Source organism: Manacus vitellinus, unplaced genomic scaffold (genome assembly GCF_001715985.3).
Source record: "Manacus vitellinus isolate BGI_N305 unplaced genomic scaffold, ASM171598v3 scaffold_29_pilon, whole genome shotgun sequence".
Taxonomy (NCBI): Eukaryota; Metazoa; Chordata; class Aves; order Passeriformes; family Pipridae; genus Manacus; species Manacus vitellinus.
Window position 1 is genome coordinate 9,267,394 of NW_021940207.1, and position 21,944 is coordinate 9,289,337.

Consider the following 21,944-nt stretch of genomic DNA (forward strand, 5'->3'; position numbering starts at 1 on the left):
TGGTCTTGTTTTTTTATTAAGCAGCAGGGTTTGGAAAAAGTAGTGAATACATTGGGAAGAAGACATATTTTAACAAAATTGAAGGGGTTGTTACTGCTGAAGCACCACTGAAGTGACCCCCTGGGAGCCAGTCCTTCCCTTGAAGGGTGCATGTTTGTAGTAGGATTTTTTTGCAGTAAATCTGCACGTTACTTATCCTGACACTTATTTCAGCCTATAAATCTAGTTTCTGGAATGGAAGAAAAAATTTATAGTGATTTAGGTATTATGGATCTGATCCCAGCCTCCTTGTCTGGATGAAATGACCCGGCATCATTAAAAATTTTAGCTGAAGAATTAGTGCAGGTTTAGTATTTGATGTATCTATGGCAGCTGTTGTTGTTATAAACAGGAAACCCAAACATCTATGTTCAGTAGGGTATTAAATGAAAACATAATCTTTGAAAATATATTGGGAAGGACATATGCTGTTTGTTTTTTAGGCAACATTTTTCTGTGAGTGTGAAGATGCTTATAAGGGTTCCCTGTGTGAAGAATTTGATGCTTGTCAGAGCCAGCCCTGTCAGAACAACGCGATCTGCACCGATGTGGCCCAGAAACACGACAGGAACAATTTCACCTGCAGCTGCCTGCCTGGTAGGTTTTGTGTTACACTTTGAATAATGCATTTCTGCTTGGACAGCCAGGGCACATGTTTTGCAGAGCAGTGAACTGTGTAACTTCAGATACCGGGAAAGATGGAAAATACAACAACATTGAGGGCAGTTTTCAAAAGGCTGTGAAAGATTCTTCATCTAAAAAACACCATTGAAAGCACATGTCTAAACCATAACCTAATGACTGAATTGTTCATAACCAATAGAACTTTAACTATTAAGAAAACATAAGCAAAATTTTGTTTACATCAGCTTTTTCCTAATCAGATTTTTTTCAGTTTTCAGATTTTAAGTATATATTAAAACTAGCTGTTGAATAAACATACTTTCATTGTAACCAGTAAACTCTTTCTGTATGTTGCACCAATCAAATGGGAGAAAATTCTCTCTGTGTGATGCAGTTCTTGGACCATTCCTCAGAATTAACTTTGATTTTGAAAGCTTTAAAAAAATTCATAAAATAAACTGAGTAGTTCATGGGTTTACTTAATGAACAAGTGTCTGATTTATCTGAAGTTATTTTAAGAGTTTGCTTTAAAAATTGGATCAAATTATTATTGACATCTTCACTGAAATTAAAATTAAACTAAAAGTGATGGTCATATGCTGGAGGGTAAATTAAAGATCCATGTTATTGGAAAAAAACCTTACTAAATGGCTGTTATAGGAAAGTCTTCTATCTGAACTTTATATTTCAAAGCCATTTGTTTGCTTTTATTGAAATAATTGCTCTGGAAATTGTTTTACATCAAGTACTGTTAGGTTAAATATCTATTTTCAAATTCCCTACCTCAGAAGACATGCAATAGTGATTCTAAAATACCCTACCTGAATTCCATGAAGTCAAAATTTTTATTGGAATATAATTTTAATGGAAAATATTTTTCAAATACTTCAAAATTATTGGTTGTAGGTGCGTAAGAAAAAAAAAAGTGGAATATTTATGATAATTCTGATGTTTTAGTTCTAAAGCCTAAGGTGTTTCCACTTGGATATCTTCATATTTTCAGGTTGTACAATTAAGTTTTGCAGAGTAACATAAATATACTTCGTGGTGTGGTTTAGTGTGTGTTGTTGAAGGTTGGAATTGATGATCTCAGTATTCTGTGACCTTCACACATTATGATTATGTTTATATTTTAAGTTTTGTAAAATAAATCTTCCTGTTTTTTTAATAGCAAGTGTCTAATGTTATTCAGATGGCTCAATCACTGTTGACGTCAGTGTTTTGTGTTTCTATGCATAATTATTTTTTCCACCAAACTTTGCATCCACACATCAAAAAATAGTCAGGAAAACTAACTGTTTTCATTTAACATGGGATTTCTAAAAAAAAAATAAATCATTTCATACAGAAAAATATTAAAGAAAATGGTAGATAATTGTTTAATGATCATATATATCTCCATATGCAAGTTTCAGAAACATTTGTATGTGAATATGATTTTTCCCAAATTCTAATGGAAGGAAATGTTATGAAGTTAAATATCAGCAGAAAATCAGAGGTGTAAGGATTCTTTATGTGTATCTCACTAGAAAACTGCCTTCCCCCCCGTCCCCCCCTGGTGATTGCTCAGCACCTCTGCATTTCTAGCCCTTGTGACATATTTGCTATGATATTCCTGAATCATATTGTCTTTCAGATGGACAAAACGTGCCCCATAGGTAATGATAAGATAGGACATCTTTCTTTTTGCAAATCTGTCATAAAATATTATGTCTGATGAGTTTTCCTGCCAGCTGTAGTGGCAATCACAGGAAGTCAGATTCTTGTAGGAAGCTTCAGAGCAGCACAGTCTGTGCTGCCTTTCTGTGCCATGTTCTTTTGGATACCCATATTCCAGGGTAATTTTTAACCTTCACAAGCTTGGTAACATTCAAAGATGGAAAAAAATTTAAATGAGTTAAGCATATCCAATACTGTGTTATGATTGACAAAAATAATCAGCTGAATGTGAAAACTTTGAAAACTATGAAGCCTACAGATGAAAGCAATCCGTGGATGTAGTCTTCTGTAGTACTTCAGTGTTGGAGATCAATTGAAATTGCAGAAAATCACTAGTTTTCCAGAGTGAAGCTGGAAAGTGCCCTCCAAATGCCTCAACCTGGTCCAGAGGACCTGCCTTATGAGACCAGAGTTCGGGCTTTCAGCCTCATTATTTCTCTCCAGTTTAGGTGATTTCATAGAATCATATGACAACATACAATGGAGCTTCTTTCGGGTTTTTTCTTTCAACTTTTTTCAGGTTTTGCATTGCAGAGAATGGGTTTATAATTCAGCTCTCTATAGCATATAAAACTGGAAGATTTCTGTAGCAGTGCTCTAGTAACTCCAAATATAACAGTCTGTGTTGACAGCTATTTTGTGGTGATACCAATAGGTTTGAACAGGTATGAGTATTAACCTGCCCAAAAGACACATAAAGTTAAATTTTGATTGTATTAAAAATAATTATTAAAAAAAAATATTCCCCCCCATTGTTTGTTTTGGTTTCCCTTCTCTTTCCTTTTTCCCCCTGCATCAGCAAAATCCTAGTCCAGGCATGTCCTCTTTCTCACCTTGGGGTCCTTGTCTTCTATACCTCTTTCTAGCAGTGTACTAACAGTGTCACCTGGTCATAGCTTACTAGTCTTTAACATCAGATCTTGAGCTAAATGTGCTTGTTATTGAAGATATCTACAATTTTATGTAGGATTCCTTTAAAAAAAATAATGTCTGTGTGTAGCATTTAGTTTCTTCTTCGGTCATGCATTCAAGAGAGTTTCTTGGAGGTAAATAAAAATTAGAAAAGGGGAATGTGTGGTATTTGTTAAGGAATTAAAGTTTGGAGTGTATAATAATTTAGGCTGTATTTTTAAGTTTGTTCATTTGCTGGGGATGTGTTACAGACATCAGACATATGGAGCAAGGCAGACTTATGGTCAAATAGTACAGTACACACAATCTGTAGCTTGTGAACTTATAGGAGCTTATTTGGAGGAGTTTGCAACTGTGCTGAGCAACTCTTCACAGCTCCCACTTAAAATAAACACTCTTTTTGAAGCCCAGAAGTAGGAGCAAATGACAGTCATTCAGCATATGCACAAATAATTCATAGTGTCAAGTTCTGTTTAAAGTCTTGATAAAGATTATTGACTACCTTCATTGTATTAGTGCTGTCAGAATATTGCTCTAATTAAAATACAGTTGATATAACCTCCAGATTTGTACTACTTATTTATGTTTCTCCAGTGAAGAATACATTTTACTTAGAAATCTCATTTTTATAAAGAATTAGAAGACTGTCCTGTATTCTATTGCTTTTTTGGTTAATTTTAGTGAAGAAAAGTATTGTTACCGTTTGGATGACTAGTAATACATTTTGTGGTAAACCCTCACTTTTGCTCTGTTTTCTGAATATTGTGTGTGTTTTGTAGGTTACACTGGAGAGCTGTGCCAGTCAGAGATTGATCATTGCATCCAGCAGCCATGCCAAAATGGAGGTACCTGCTCATCCAACATCCATGGATTCACTTGTCAGTGCCCAGAAGGTAAACAGCAAGCACCTCTTTAGTACCTCATACAAACTGGTGTTTTGTGGTGTGTGCTCAGTCTAAATTTTCAGTTATATTGATACATGTATTAAAATAGTTTTTAAATTGTGCCTTAGCCCATAATTGTAAGCAGAAAAAAATATCCAGATGAGAAATGCTTGTATAGTCAGCAATAGGATAGGAAGTGTGGCAGGGGCTGAGTGTTTCAGCGTATATGTGGTGCAGAAATGTTCTTTCATTCTACAATAGAAATCAGGCTCCAGCACTGTGAGAAAGGTGAATTTGAGGAGATCTAGGATGTGATCTTATTTTTATATTGCCCACTAAATGTGTGAGAAAAAGATGCCTCCCTTGTAGCATTTGCACATTTCTGCATATGGGCCAGCTGGCTAAAATGTGTGTAAGAGTAATAACTCAGAACTAAAGGAATTATTTCAATCCCCCAATATTTTAATTCCTTCTCCTTCCAGTTTGGACATATTCCTTTCATTGAGTGTCACTGATAAACTCTGTAAATATAACTGTGTGAAACGAGGACACCCCAATGCCGGTGTATGCTTTTGTAACCTGAGCTGACTGCAATGACAGATGTCTAAACTGCGTATTAAAAAATTATCATGAGTGGAAGCTTTCAATTATGAAGCCTTCTACTAGTTATTTATAATTAAGATTAGAGCTTTGAATTAATTATATTTCTGTCCTTACTTGATCTGTGGATGTTTTTGTTCTGCCAGCACCTTATGCTTGCTCTAGGGGTGCAAGTCTTTGATAACTTCTCCAGTAACATCTGCTTGCTTAATAATGAAGATTATTTGTGATTTCTTTAGACTGATTCCTTGCTTTTCTCAAGTGTCATGCTTTAGCACTTAACAGCTGTGTTGAAACACACTGACACCTTAACAGCAGTGCAGATCTTGTATTTGGTAGAATTTCGAAAATTGTTTCTGTTATAACTAGTAGCAGAATTCAGCAAGAAAAATATTAGGTGTTAGGCTTGGTGAATAATGTGCTTGCATTTTCCATAGGAGATCTGTTCAAGAACCTTTAAGGATGCTGTGCAGGAAATGATCTTTCGAATTATAAATGTCAGGAAGAAAAGCTATTGGGATTTTTGGTTGCTTTAAATCAGCCCTATTTGTTTCTGTGTGTGGCATACTTCAGTTGCTTGCTGCTGCTGAGCGATGAGTGAATGTGCTGACCATGTCTTGACTTCTCTCCTATCACCATTTGTGATGCTGGCCATGGGTTGGGGTTACTGGGGGGCTGAGATCCCTGGATGGCCACGTTCCCCATCCTATGCCGTGGGGCTGTGACTGGGATGCACTGCCCTGCTCCCAGCGCCTGCTAAATAGCACTTGTGCCTCAGTCACTGTGGGGGGCTGTGGCTGCTCTCTGGCTTAGGGAGCTCGTGCCAGGGGCAATTAGTCTGTCAGGGGAGTGGGGAGGCTGCCAGCTCCGCTTGGCCCGCCGGCCCTGGCACTGCTGGTGGCAATGCTGCTCCTGTAAATGCACCTGCTGGCTGTGCCAAGGGCCCCGTGCTGGGCCTCTGTGCTGTGGGGGAGACCTGGAGCACAGGGGAGGAAAACCTCCTGCCCCCAGGACACTGATGGAGAGGTTACTTGATGTGCCAGTGCTTGATGTGCAGCATTCCCACTGGTAGCAGCTTTTTTGCTGCAGAAGAACCAAGTCACTTGCGTTCCTTTTCTCTGTTTGCTCGTGTTTGGCTCTCTCTGTGTTAAGCTATTTGATTCCTCAACCTCGTCACCTGCTTTGCTCCTTGAATATTTATCTTCTGCTCCTTTCTTTTCCACTGATCCATATTTGTGATTGATGAGTTTCCAATTGTTTCTCTTGAGTGCTCTGCTTTAAGTAGGCTTATTTTGGCAATTATTGTACTATCTTAATGTTCAGGCTGCATGCTTTGCTCTTTTTCCTTCGGGGCACAGTGGTATAATTTTTTCAGTAGTGTGGTCTTTTTGTTTGTTGGTACTTCTGTTCTTATTATGTGTTACAAGCCTGTGACCCTGTTCTGCCAGGAACCTTGAGGTTTTCAATGGTTTCTGCACTTTCCTTAAAGACACAGTGTGATTTTTGACCCTTCCAGAGGAAAGAAAGAGCTGAAACAATTCCTTAACATCTTCAAAAAGTACCTCTCTGCTCCTAGGCTTTGTTGATAGGCAAATGTTTTTTCAGCCATCTTCCTGAAACTTCCTGTGTAGAGTTACCAGTTCTAGTCTCCCAGTATAATTTCCAAAACTTTTACCGAAATACACTTATAACTCCTGTTGAAATCAGGTTCTGTGCATTGATGTGCTTTATTTACCAGTGTAGAGAAAGCCTCTGGAGGGGATAGAGTGTTTCAGGAATCACCTTCTGGACTCTCCAGGATTATTTCCCTTAGGAAGAATAGTTTTATGTGCTCAGTGTCTGATTCTTGGTTCCTTGGACATGAAAAAATCATTCTTAGGTTTGTGGGAACAAATGACATCTTGTTTGCATGATGCTCTTCTTGTGTCAGCCTGCGATAACTCAACAGCAATCCCAAAGATTCTCCCTAATAATTGCAGTTGGTTCCAAGAGTGAATGCTTCCCATGAAGTCACACAGCTGTGCTTCCCACCTATGTCATCACCACGAAGAGGGAAGTGTTGGTGCAGACACAGCCTGTCTGCAGGGCCTGGGCTATTGCTCTGGAGTGGCCTACTGGGCATATTAAGTAAAAAGGTGTTGCTTTTCCATTTTGTTCTGGGAGGTCTACTAATGCCAGTGAGCTCAAGAATTCACATATTTTGTGCAAGGACAGAGTTGATGTAGCAAAATATATTACCTACATTTACTACTGGCTGTCCCTTGATCCTTCTTCCTTTTTTTCAGGTGTTATCCTCTCACAGAGGTGTATTTTGAGAGCTTTTGTTTGGGTTTTGAAGAAAATGGGTAATTTTTGTAAATACAACAAAGGATAGTTAATTGAAAATTGCAGAAGCAGAAACTTGTACCTTTGCTATTTTTAGCATGTCTTCAAATTTTCCATTAAAACCCCCCTACCAACGCCCTAGTTTTCTAATTGAAGGTCTCTTGCACTGCTGCTATTCTCCTGCTGTGCTTAATAGTAATTGCTTGTTGAGAAAAGGCTTTTCTTTATGTAGTGCTAATTCAGCACTCTGTAGAAAGGTGGCCAAGGAGCGTATGTATGTGTAAGAACTACAGACTGGAGATATAATGTGGTTAGGCAGAAAAGGATAAGAAAATATGGAAAGTATCACAAAGGGAAAAGAAGAAGATGGCAGATAAAGGAATGAGATGGAAACAATGAGGAATGATCTCGAGATTGTGCATTTCTTTTACAAATGAGATCTCTGGTTCATGAAAGAAGGATGTGATAACTGACAGAAGGTGAGATCTGAGGTACTGAAAAAGCAGCTTATCTCAGATGTGAACAATTCGTGATTATTCTTTAGAAAATTTTGCTGCCTTAAGAGTCCTTTAGTAAAGAAAATCTCATTATGCTTGCAGATTTCGTTTTCTGTGGGATGTATTGTAGGTTTTATGTTCAGAATATGTCAGAAAATAAACTGTTACCTGAAGTTGTTGAGTCACCTGTACTAAAGAGCAAATTGGATTTTACACTCAAATTTATAGAGAAGTAGCTTAAGGAATACTAAGGACCAAAGAATTTGTTTAAAATTTTGACACTAATTTGAAAAGTATATTTGGGATCTTGTGCTTAGAATGGGGTGGGGATCTTTGTCTTCTCAAAAGTTTTATGTTAATAAACATACATTTAGCAAATATTACATTCAAATGCTCATGCAAAGGAATTTCTAGATATTCTAAAATCCTACACATAGTAAACATGTCAACCTGAATACGAATATTTGAAATTTCTGTTCAGAATGATTTCATAAATCCCCTGATTTTCTTCCCCTTCTTGTAATATATAACATACTACTGTACTGACAGCAGCATTAATACATTTTATTTGAGTTGATTGGTGTACTGATTATCAATTTATAAGTTTGGTTGCTCCATTTTCTTTATGTCACTGAGAAGTTATGTGTATTTCCAAAGTACCCTGAAGTGGAATTAAATATATAAAAAAAAATATTGGAAACATAAAAAAACCCCTACTTGGAATAAGTAAATGTCATTACATTGAATGAATAGTCAAATGTTATTAAATTGATAAACATGTTTCAGCAATGTAGAAACTAGTTATTCTTGCTTATGTAGTTACCAAGTTCATGGAAATCTTTGTTAAAAATGAAAAAAAACCTATATGGAAATTGCCTCATTTTGTGTGGGGGAAACGTGTTACTTCCACATACAAATTTTGTAAAATTAGACAGAATAAAAGACTTGGTAGTTGTGTATATATTTGTTTTATGTTTCTTAAATATTTGGAGAGCTTTTGTCAATTTCACTGATAAGATAATATTAAAATAAATTGGTAGTGGACTATGGTTTTGAACAAAACCAGAGAATGATGAGCAAAGTGCAGATCAGTTATATTAAAAAGATAAACTTTTGTTTCTCTTCCATGCAAGTTTAATGTCCTGATAATGAGTAAAGATGAACTGCATCCAGTGTTATAGGAAGATATTAATCTTTGTTTAAAGTGGCATGAATTCAGCTGGCCAGCCACAGAAAACGGGCTTGGCTTCTTAGGCTGTTGCTACTTGCTGCATGTGGAGGTCACCTGCTCTGACAGAAGGGGCAGAAATATTTTCATTCAAGGTAATATATTTTTGAAGAATGATCCTCAGCAATAATCGATTTCAGAGACATACCCTAGAAGAAGACAGAGAGAAAACAATGCTTGAGATTAAGAGTTTAACATACAGATTACTTGAAATTCACATTTCAGGATTGATTTTATTTTACTGTTGACAGTTTGACTAGCTGCAGGTAACTACTGCTGGCAGCACACTGAGCAAAAGTGTCCTGAAATATCTGCAGCTATTTCTGAAAATACTGGAAAGCAAAAAATTTATGAATGCTCTTATTACAGATTCTGTGGTTTAAAAAAAAGTGTTTGACAGTGATAGAAGATGCTAAGTTGTGATTCATACGTGTTGACTTGCAATAGCATCTAGAAAATGCACATTGTCACCATGGATTGTAACTGAGAGAACAGAAGTTATTTGCCTAGATTTAGAATAGTTTTAAGTTGCAAGGTCTTCACTTTTTTCTGTCCTTCATTGTTCATGTAAAAGCCTTTTCCTCTAGTACATCTTGCAGATGTGATTCCAACTTCTTTAGGTTTAGATAGAATAAACCTATTTACTATCTGGATTCCGGGAAGGTGGGTCACACAGCTGATGCATATGGAAGATTTCCCAAGGTTACTGGTGATTAGAATGCCGAATTCTTCATATTACCACAAGAGAGTTTAATTTACCTGAGAACATTTTGTTGTTAATTAAAATTTTTTATGGCTGTTTAGTTTCTGGTACTCTCTGCTAATCTAATGTTTTTACCTGGCACCTTCCCAAATTGCTCTTAGTCTAAATAGACTTCTAGTTAGTGCTTGAATGGATTTAGCCTCTATTCATCTTCATCCATAAAGACTTAGCAAGGGTGATTTTCAATCAAAATCTTACAGCTACATTTTAATGACTTCGTGATCCATCTGATCAGTATCTTTTTTGTCTTTACAGAATTCTGGTGAAATATCATCAATTTCTATTTCCTCACAAGACAAATTTCTATAGGGAAAATAAATTGCCTGTATTTCTTTTACTCCTTATCCCTGTACTTCACAGTTAAAGGCTTTGTAATCCCAAGTGCTGGCAATTCATAGACTTAATTTTTCACGTTTTCCTAACGTTCGGAATTGGGTGTAACACAACATTCATACAAGTTAGTTTTTCTGCAATCTGCATAAAAGACAGGTCTACAGTGTCTTCAGAAAATGCTTAACTTCCTTGCCTTGCACATGGCTCTTTTGCTTTCAATAGAGAAGTAATTAAAATCCCACCATGATGAGAAATCTGGCTTTTATGGGGAGCTTTTCTGTCTCTGAAAACATTTTCTGATCTGCTTTCAATCACTGCCCTGGAGGTCTGTTGCAATTTATAAAGCGTGTCACCTGACTCAATACTGTTATTCTTCTTGACAACGAGCCCTGACCCATGTAAGCACCAACACTGTATTGTGGTTTTTAGAATTATAAATATTTTCCAGTATTGCCTTTCCGCTTTACCTTCTGCATTATTCCTTTTATATTTTGTATTCAGATCTCTCAAATTACCAGTAGTGATTGCATTTCAGTCAGGTCCCTGTTACACCAACAATGACCTAGGTGCAGAGTTGGATTGAAGAGCAGTTCAGGGGATAATTATCTGCAGGTAAACAATATAGATTTTTTTTCCTCCAATATTTGATTCTGTTTTCAATCAATACACTTCTGAATTTGATTTTTAAAGATTATTCCTTGCATTATTTATTTTCAACAGTTGTACTGGTATGGATTTAAATGTACATTCAGAAATGCCAAAATAATAGATTTCCAGATTTGCTGCTTTGAGCATTTTCAGATATATAACTCATACTAAAGATTTAAACTTCCAGAATCAACTAAACACATTTCACAGTGCAGTCAAAGATAGCACAAGGGCAACATGTTTTGGTGTATTTTAAACCTGCATATGTTCTTGAAGTGCTTTGTCACTTGAAACATTAGCCATCTGCCAGTAAGCTCCTCTTTGTGGGGAAGATTACTGCAAAGGTTGTAGTGAAGCAGCATTAATGTCTTTGGGTGACCTCAGATCTCCTTGATCCTTTTCAATCTGGTTTCAGAGTTAATATAGAGATTTAACTGGACTCATTGGCTGACCTCCTCTTGGTAATACTTAAAAGCTCTTGCAGGTTCTTTTAAATCTGACCAAGATTTTATGATAACAGGCTTTTTTTTTTTTTTTTAATTTGTCAGTGAAACAAATTAGATCCTGGAATTAGATCCTTGATCTCAGGGTTTCTGTTCTCCGCAGTTTCTGATGCTTAGTTATTATTTATGGGAGGGACCTCTGAGACAGGATTCCAGTACCTGGGGATTTTTTCCCAATATCTGTTTTTAAGCTCTGTCTGTTCAGCACTGGTGAGCAGGTGGTCCTCACAAAGCCCATGAAGCAATTAGAGCCATGGGATAGCAAAATCCTGCCTGGAGAGGGCAGAAGGGTCTTGCCTCGCCTGTTCTTCGTCTGTGCCCTGCCAGACTTGCTTTTCTTTCCTGATCTGTTGCTGAGTTATGTATGACTAAACTGTTAAATTTCAATCTGTATGTTGTTTCTTTTCTTTCTTTCTTTTTTTTTTTTTTTTAAATTTCCTGTTTTTTTGTTGTTGTTGTTGTTTTGTTTGTTTTTGTTAGTTAGATTACTTTTTCCATGTTTTTCATTTCATAGCTCTGATGTGAGACTTGTGGACATATGAGGGAAACATGACCTTTTAAGTCACTTGTCCAGGAGCTAATATTTTGAAGATACCCCTAAAATCCTGCTGCCAACAGTGGCCAAGAACATCCTAGTTTTGTCTGGAACTCACACAGGAGTTATGGCCTTCCCATATTTTCTTAGTTACAATAATCTAAGTCTCGTTAATTGTGTGAGTAGATCCCTGTAGTATGTTCTGTGTGGGTTACTCCCCTTTGTTTAATATTCCATTGTAAAGTTAATAGCTGTTCTAGAGCATAAGATAATCCAGGGAACTGTAAGCCTGAAAAATGATGGGTCTGTACAAATGGACCAACTACTCAGCAAAAAAAAATTAGAACTGAATGGAAAGGACAGTTTGATTTTTATTTGGGAAGGTACTATTCTGATTGGCTTTTGGCTGCAATGACCAGGCATTGTGTTACTACATATATGATATGTGTGTGTATGTATAGACACAAACTGTAGTTAATGTACTGCAATTTGTTCTTCCCTACATCTGATTTTAAAAAGCCTCCCGTGCAAGAATATCTTTTTCCTTATGTCTGTTTTTTGTCTGGTGCTTCTTCAATAAATTATTGTGTCTCCTGCTAATGACAAGATTGTTCTTATAAAAAACATTTAAATTATTGATGCTTAAGTAAACCCACGTTCTGTTTAAGAGGTTACTATAATTAATGTATATGTTGAGAGATATGAAAAAAGGTCAGTTTTGGCTTTTCTTTCTTCTCCAGGCTAGTCAGCTCCTGATCTTTAGAAAATCTCTTCTGCTTTTCCGCTCAGGTCCACTCAGAAGGCAGATAAGCACTATCAGTTTCAGCAAATATTTTTGCAATTCATTGCCTTAAACATATCATAGTATGAAGCATCTTTACCTGAAGCATCTTTAGTGGACAAAATTAGAGTTTATTATCCAGGAAGTCTCTGTTTTCTTAATTTTCATAGTTTTCACAGAATTTAAGAAAAGGAATATAGATATATCAATGACTTACTTCTAACATGCTTTAGTTATTAAAATTGTATGCATACCAAAATGCTTACTCATCAAAACCGTTTATCTCTTTTAGGGTTTTTAGGAACCTCTTGTGAAGACAAAATAGACCCTTGTGCGTCATCTCCCTGCCAGAACAATGGGACCTGTTATGCAGACAGACTTGCCTTCTCCTGCAGTTGTAGTCCTGGATTTACAGGACCTACATGTGCTCAGCTAATTGACTTCTGTGCCCTGAATCCATGTGCACATGGCATTTGTCGCAGTGTTGGAACCAGCTACAGATGCCTCTGTAACCCTGGTTTGTACAAACAGTTACACACTTTGTAAACCTTCCACTGTTTTTATATGTGGCTTCCATATATAGTTTTAAATTATTTACTTTTTTTTCTTTTTCAGTCTATAAAACACATTGAGCAGATGTTTTATCTGTTTAGAGTAATGATAGGAATCTACACATTACACATTCCATTTGGAAAATCAAAACTTGCAGAGTGAGCACTGAAAATACCCACTGAGATCCATATGGCTTGGTTAATCACTACAGCTGTATTACAAAACCACAGTCTGCAGGATAAATCTTTTTAAGGTGAGGTATCTGTGCCACTGGAATTACAAAATCTGGTGCAGAGAATGGAAAATATGACACTGATCATCGGGGAAGGAGTAGAAAAAAACAAGGTGGCTGAACAAAGGTAGAGAAGGAAAAAAATTGGTTACTCCGAAGGGTTTAGTCTTGCCATCCATATTTCCATAAATTGTATCTCTTCAGAAGTTCCAGTGGTGCTGCTGAGGTGGGTACAGCAAGGTGGCTCAGCTGGGAATTGTTTGACAACTCAGCTTGGCAGTGAATGGTGCCTGGGGATCATTTTGCACAGCTCTAGAGTTTTTTTAATTCACTGTGCCAATGTAACAGAGTATTAGAGTTCCCATAGCTCCTTTATACATTTTAGAAATGATATTTAATAGCTGAAGTAGCAGTTAGAAATAATGATATCCTGTGCTACACGTCCACCTCCGCTTAAGGACTTGCAGAGCGAAACCCAATAATCTTTGTTATAATCTGAATAATTTTGGCATATTATTTTTAAGGCTGTTCCTATAAAGCTATACACTTGAAAACTGAAGAAGTTAAGGGGAAAACAAATTTTCAGTGTACAAATGATTAACAAAGGAGTGATACTGGATAGTTAGTAGGTCTATATATACGTAACACTGTGACACACATGTTGTTCTGCAAAGTTCCTTTCAGAGAAATACCTTCTCTCTGCTTCTCTTCCATGTCATGTGGGAAACCAGTCACAATTCTCCATCTCTGCCTTCTCAGTTACAGGATGTGCAGGTATCCTGCCAATCTCATATTTGTGTATATTTGTGAATATGGGGATTTTATAATGAAATCTACTAATGCAGCATTTTTAGAAGGTGTCAGAATTTAACTTCTGTTAAGAGCCATTCAAGGAGCCATCAAAAGTTTTTTTGGAGGTACTCACAACTGAGAGGAAGCTAGTGAAAATTTGTAGTTGGATTTGACAGATTTATAGTGAAATTACATACTTTATAAAGGAGAAAAATATGAAAGTGAAATGCAGACCAAACCACAGTAGTGTTATCTTATAATTAATTTGTTGACAGCACTTGTGAATTTATACATACAAGATTATAGGAATCTCATGTAAAAGCTTTAATCATTGAAACATATTAATGTATTTAACCAGGACATCAACAAGGAAAAAAGCAGTCTCTATTTTATGAACAGCATTTTTTTCAGGAAGCATCCTCAATTCTTCTGCTTGCATGCTTGCAACTTTTCAGAAACCAGAGGGTAGGTAGATTTTTGTGGCAAGATAGGTCCAGGTGTTTAAGTGACCTCAAATGTTTTCAACTCAAATATTTCTGTGAATGGTGTGGGCAGTTTCCATCTCAAAAGAAGAATGGCATTATGTAGTGCATAAGTGTATTTCCTAACACGTGGTTTGTTTTATGTATTTTGTGAACTGAAGATGATAAATCTTTCATTACAAATATTCAGTCTTCCTTTTTTAAATGTTTAATTCCTTCGCTGTTTGTTTGCATAATACAGGTATCCTTAGAGAAAAGGACAAGGTATTGAGATGAAGGGCAATAAACCTAATCATATTTAAATAGAGCCAGCATGTCCTGTCTTATCAAAAGTATAAACTGGAATTCATACCATATAACTGGTTCCATGTGTGACAAAGTATGTCTGAATGTATTTGAATGTATTTGAAATTGCCAAGTGCTCTTTTCCTACATTCCTTTTTAGGAATGAGTATTTAATAGTTTAATATTTACTCCTTCATTTTGTATATTATTCTCCTCAATCAGCCCCCCTGAAGGACTAAACAGCATAGGGAATGAACAGGGAAAAAACCTTGAAGTTAGGAAAAAAAAATCCAGAAATACAGGAAAAAAGTGCTCAGTGGGTAGGACTGTGAGAGTTATTTGGTAGCATCAGTCTATTCCTTGTTTGGCTGGTGAGTATTTTGTTAACTTGTTTGGATTCATAACAGAAAACTACTGTTTTCTAGCTATGGAATGTTACAAGCCATTGGGGTGTGGCCAAGAAACATCCCAACAGATGCTGGAAAAACAAACAAGTTGAGAAGCTGCCTAATTTTGGACAACAAGGAAAGTGATCAAAATGTATCAATATATCTTGATCTTTAAACAGTTTTTAATACGTGGCTGAAACCACAGATGACTGTAAAAACCAGACTGATGATGAACATTTTTAAGATTCCTGGTTCTGTTTATGGTCTAGGAAGTTCTGAAAAGAATTGTCAGGATTCAAATGCTTTAAATTGTAAAAATCAAAACACAGGAAGAGATGCTCTACCTGTATAAGTGATGGGAAGATAAGTAAACAGAAACCTGAATTTCTGAAATAGTGTAAAAAAAAATAAATTTAAATGTCCTCAAAAGGGAGCCAATTTCTGTAGCACTGGGAGCTGTCCAGCACAAATGCCCCTTCCCCAGTCATCCATGGTAGGAAAAACTAGACATTTCTCTTTCTAAGTAAATCTGGGAAGCTTTAATGTTCTTTAGCACATTCTTTGCTTGTGGTTCAAACAATGAAAAGCTAATTAAATATTCTTGGACAAATAAAAACTTTTTTTCTTAACTTTTTCACCTAAACTAGATTAGAAGTTGATGGTTAGGTTTGTTCAAATTAATTCTGTGTGTCTCAGGACTTAGAAATAGTCCTAGACCTCCTATGTTATGGGAACTTATTTAAATAATATTTGTGCATTTAAAAGTTAGCCAGATGAGAAGCCATAGAGGTTACATTCAGCTCTTATTTAGTTGAACTCTTTTGTGTTGCTCCATGTTTGAAGTTTTAAAAAAAGATTTCTTCTTTTCCAAACATTTTATAGGCTGCTGTAAACTTCACTTTCAAAACTAGCATCACTTGCTTCATGTAGAGGTGGAAACCTAAAGACCAAATTATGTGAGCTTGTCATTAATCTATCAGTTTAAAAACTTGGGTATCTTATTTCAGGAGATCATTAAAAAACTGCACATAAGAGGTAGCAAGATAGGAATGCACAGGATCATTTGTTTCCTTCTTTTATGCCTTTTCATTGTTATGAACATACTGTTACAGACTTTTTTTAAGTCATAGCAGTAGAGTTTGAACCAATTATCTTCAGGGATTTTCCCCATGAGTTAAAGGGATAGTAGATAATTGGGAGTCTATTCTGTGTAGATCATCATTTAGGAGTCACACTTTCCTGGTAGTTTGCATAATATTGTGTGTAAGGCAGATAAGAGCAATTAAATTTGAGGATTCCTAGGCTGCAATTACTAAAAAAAAACCCCCTTAAAATAATGACTACAGATCATGGCCTACCACATTTTTGTTATCTCTATTGCAAAACAGTTCACTAGAGTGGATAAGTTAAGTCTCTGCTATATTAAGAAGCTGGATTCTATCTACAATTTTGCCTGAAAAGACTTTGACAGTTTCTGTCACATTACTTGTAAAGCAGATGAATGAAATTTGTGTGCAGTTTAATAGCATTATCAAGGGTTAATAATAAAAATATTGCCACATAGCAGCAGGAAAGAAATGGTGTCTGCCTCCTGACCATGAGAGAGCCAGAAAAGCAGAAAAGCTTGCAGGCTCTCAGCATTGGTGTGCCAGCTCCTAGACCACTGGCTTCTTTGAACAGGAGTGTTTCAGACATGTCCCTTAATTCCTATACATTATATATATATATATATATATATACATTATATATATATTATATATAATTGATGAATAAAAGTTTATGAACTGACATTTTTAGAACTCTCTTCTATGTTGGTTATCTGGTACATCTGAAACCTATGGCTCTAAAAACTTTAGAACCTGCCACTTATATTTTTGTGTTCAGCTCTAGGGTGTCATGTTCTTTTTCTTTCTTTTTCCCTTTGTTGTTTTTTTTTTTTTTTTTTTAGGTATTTTACAGAGGATGCAATTTCCTGTTAGAGAAGCAAAGTGCTGCAAAGTTTTGCTTATGTGTGTGACCTGAATGCAATCCTTCCTTTATGCACTGTTTCTACTAGCAGGCACAGTGTCAGTTGGATTTTCATCTGTATTACTTCTGCCTCAAAAATTAAACAAGAGAGGACTTTTAAACAGTTCCAATTACCTCAAGGTCTTTGCAAGTCTCCTTGCTTGGTAGGCAGTTTGGTTTCCATGTTTTTTGGGCCAGGCTACAGATCTGAAGAATGATAAATGATAGTAGGTTTATTTGCATAGTTGCACAATTTGCAGAACATACACAATCAAGAATTTACTACTAATTATTTTTTGTGTGTTGGCTTTCATTGAGAGCATCATTATAAATAATCTCCATCATCTACTAGCTTGTACAGGAAAGTTAATTTGTATAACTTAACTTGGAGAGCAATCTAGTACTTTTTAATGTCCCTATTTCCTGAATGGGAGAAAGAAGTGTAAGTTATTTCAAAGTTGAACATACTATTTCTTCAAATGTCTGCTGAGGGGCTCTGTGGAATTCCCAAGCCTATTCAACTGTATCTACTTTGTGTTGTGTGTATGATTTTTCAATTGCACATGAAACCTTACCTTTAAATCTTCAATTATATGCTTCCACACCCCAGTTATAAATATTCATCATCTGACCCTTGACAAAAAAATACTCAGTGTTTGGACATTTGATTCATAGTTTGTGTCATGTGTTTTCATGCTTACCTCATGTTAAAGAACTAATTTGGATAAAAATTCTTGTCCTCATTAGTTGGATTTCTCATCTAGTACCAGTTTTGTGAGACCAGTGAGACCCCATTGTATCTGTTCGTAGAACATTTATTTAGTCCCTGGATCTCAAAGCAGTTTCCTCCCCTCTTAAACCTTTTATCTTAAACCTTTTAATTCTTTATACTCAATTAATTTAATACAGCTGTTGTGATAAATTTAGAATGCAAATATTTAATATAGTATTTTTAACTTTGACTGGTCCAAGGTGGAGAAATCTATCTAGAAGTTGCATAACTTAATATTGGAGCAAAGTTTTGCATTTGGGTTTCTTAAAGACATAGGGGTATAGATTTTGATACTGCAAAGCACATGTACAGACATTAAATACCTGCTCTCTACTTTATATATATATGTATATATATACTGGCATATATAGAACATTTGAAAAAAGAAAAGAGGAGTTTCAGAAAAAATTCTACAAGGTGTGAAGAATGATGGCAACTTCAGAAGTAGTACCATAGAGTATGTTTCCCTTGATTTTCTGCTCATGCAACTTAATAGGTTGTTCTGGGAGCATTGGTTTGTCTTAGTGCCTTTGCAGAGGCCAGTGCAACTTTTGTCTGCAGCAGTAGCAATTTTTTTTTCTCTGTCTTTCCCTTCCTGGAGCAGGGTATGCAAGCTCCAGCAGAAGTGACTTTAGGTTAATTCCAGCTCCTGACTGTCTTCCCAACTGAGCCCTTTATTGCTTCTGTTTCCTCATCTTTTCTCCACTTCTACATTAAGACAACCTTCCATGCAATCTGGCCATGGCTGGTGAGCATGCCTTCCTACCTTCCTGCCATCTGGAGCAGTCTTCTCTCTTTCTCTTATTGAATTGTTACATAAGCTCAAACTTACACTGAACACATTTATTTCTTGACTATATAGCATGCTTCTTGACTATATAACCCTCTGTTAGTGAACAGCCATATATGTGGACTGATGCTGTTCCCTGCAAAATAGAGCTCTCTCACATTGTACCCCATTAGGCCTTCCCATAAAGATGGGATTTTACGTTCTGCTTCCTTGATTTGGTGAAGTGTTAGGTGTGGGAATCACTGTTGAGGAGGTAGTGTCTAAAAAGGCTCAAAGGCTTTCAGCTTTGTTCTTTATTGATTTATAAAAGCAGAGTAAGCCTCTCTTTTTTTAACCTGGAAGTGCAGATATTCTCAAGAGGTTCCTCTGCTGTGTCTTTTACTGTCAACTGCTCTCAAAGCTTTTGACAAAGCCCATGGCTTCTCCTCATCATCCTGCATGACACAGATTGCATGCTTCCTTTCCCATTTTCTCCTGCAGTTTTTAACAACCATGTGCAAAGACAGTGCAGTTCAGCATGTAGGGCTCTGAAGGCCATACCAGACAGCATCAGGAAAATAACCCAGCCTCTTCAAGGCAGCCTCTCTGTTGCTTAAGAAAGAGGAAGAAGAACTTGGGAATCGAGAGGAGGATGGCAACAGATCTGTTTCTGCCTTTGTAAAGACCAGTAGCAGAGGGACCGTCACATAGAGGGAAAAGAGGTAATGTAGGGACATCTTTATTTTAGGTTTTTTTCTAGGTTCCCTGTCCATTCCCCAGCCTCTGAAGAGAGCAAATCAGAGTGGGACCTTCATTGCTGAGTTCTGCTTGAGTTCATGAAGAGGATGTTATTGAAGGCTTTTCTAGTTTCAAGTGACCTGGAAAAAAGAAGTTGCCCTTTTTGAAGCTGCCTTGCCTAACGTATTTTTTTTCCCAGTTCAGGACACAGTAACTGGAGAAGTGTTGTTAATGCAGGAATTGTTTCTTTCTTTCTGAATATGTCCACAGAAATGTTACACACCACAGAAGAGCTGTGTTTGGCATTGGCTGTGAATATAAAAGCAGCAGAATTGTAATGTTTTTAGAAAGAAAGGAAGCAACTCCACTAGAATTCTTTATTCTGAAGTTATTTAAGAAAAATTCCCCTGTTTCAATCTAAATTCTTTGAAGAAAAGAAATTTCTTATGTAGTCTTTTTGAAGATATATATCTGAATTCAGTATACTACATGATTTATATATCAGTATAATTTAAAAGCAGTAATACAACGAGAGATGCTCATTAAGAGTGATACGGTGCCTCTTAGCTCCATGAGGAGAAGCAAACCTCTCCCTCGGGTGCCTGGTCCCACAGCAGAACTTTCTCCATCACAGCAGTTGCAGCAGAAGGAAGCTGCTGGCCCCAGGGTGAGGACGATGAGGGTGGAATGGTGTGTGGGCGAGACCTGCCCTCTCGTGGAGAGAGAAAACATCTTTCCCTCGCTGTGTGCAGTGTCTGGCAGCGTGGGCTGCCTGCAGCCTGAGGAGGTGATACCATAATTTGTATTGATTTTGGAAACCAGGCAAGTATTCAGTCACAAATTCCCTTCGTTCCCTTTGAAAGGTGAGAAGTGGAAAACGTTTTTTCTGAAAATGTCGAATTACGTCGGTGTTGAACACTGGGAATTCCCATCTGTTTTTCTTTTAAGTTTGCTGATTTTGGTGGTTTGTATGTTGACTACAGATCTTACCACATAAGGATATTTCCTAGAACCATGAGCTAGATAAACTTCATCGTAGGCTAGTAAGAAACCCCATAATGTTTAGCATAATTAATTCTGTATTGCCTGGCTAACAGCTTTGGAAAAAGTGGTTCTGAAATGTTTCTTAATAAGCTACTAATCCAATTAACTATTTCATATGAAAGAACAATTTTGTGCAGAATCAAATGGATGATACTGTATATAAAATCTTGAGTAGTACTAACGTATCTTCCTAAAATTTTGTTTTGAATTATCCATAATAGGGAGGGAGAGAGGAAATGCAAATACTTCCTGGAGGTGGCATTTGTCCTATTTTGTGTGATTTTCTGAGAATTTTGGGGAAAATGTAGACCAGGAGAGCAAATATAGATTGTCACTTACTAAAATGAGAATTTGCCCCTTTCCTTGGTTCCTCATGAAAGATTCCCTCCTTTCATATCTTTGAGTTTTGCTACTAACTAGAGATTTTCTGAAGAACTAAAATCACACTGAAGAATCTTACACTCACTTTATATTTTAGGCCTTTTCCCTGGCATCTTTATTCATACCCTCTGTATTTATTCATTGTATGTTCATCTCTTGCTTTTACAGCTATATGTAATGAGCAAATCAAGATTTTTAAAAGCATATGAGCACTGTTCCAGTGCAGAGTATTGTATCATAGACTATAAGTACATATTCTTGGTATTATTATGTGATCATTAAGGTTGAGGGGAATATCATCTCTGATGAGTTAAGAAGGTTAGATATTTAACTGATTTAAACCAAATGAATCTGTGGTAGGTGTGGGAAGAGTGTTCTTATGCACTGTTAACATACCATGACATATCTTCTCTGTATAACTGTTCTTTGTGAAATGGCTTTTAATATGAAGACATATTTGAAACTACCTTTTGATATGTGTAATACAGACCTTTAATAGAATGAAATTTCTAGAACATTGAGAAAAGCTGACAGATAGAGGCCAGCCATCATTTAAAACAAATAAAAAAATTCCCAGTCTATATTGTTTTCAGTATCAGGTAAATATTATAAAATAATAGCCCAAGAGGAAAAAGGGTGTGCAGTAACCACCACATACAAAGGGTTTGACATTACTCTGTGGACAACAGTATTTGCTACAGTTTCAATCCTCACCTTTTCAATGGATGGTTTTTTTGTTAGTTTATTAAATGCCTATAAATTTAGACATTATTTCCGCTATTGAAAAGCCCCTTACCTTAAAAAAGAAAAAAAATAAAAAAAAGAAGGAAAAAAGAAAGAAAGAAAAGTAACAAGAAATAAGAGAGGAAACTTTTCCTTACAAAAATAAAACCTGGATCTATGGAAGAAGAATTAAAAAAGCTTCTTGATATCAAAAATAGTAGTTTTCAAAATGACCTTCAAAATGAAAAAAATTATTCTTCATATTTAATACCAAGAAAAAAATACTATCAGGCAAACATATTTTAGCATTACAGTTAGTTTATTTCCTCTGTTACACTGCACTAATTAATGCTGTTACTTAATATGAGTAGGTACTACTTTGACCTG

General features: G+C 36.3%; 1 protein-coding gene across 1 annotated transcript in view; it reads left to right on the forward strand.

Annotated features, from left to right (window-relative positions):
• The window catches only part of DNER (delta/notch like EGF repeat containing), a 74,013-nt gene that overhangs the window by 34,640 nt on the left and 17,429 nt on the right, over positions 1 to 21,944 (forward strand). The window contains exons 6-8 of the mRNA XM_018074817.2: positions 483 to 636; positions 4,074 to 4,187; positions 12,684 to 12,908. Coding sequence (XP_017930306.1) covers positions 483 to 636; positions 4,074 to 4,187; positions 12,684 to 12,908 — 493 coding nt within the window. The remainder of the gene's footprint in view (positions 1 to 482; positions 637 to 4,073; positions 4,188 to 12,683; positions 12,909 to 21,944) is intronic.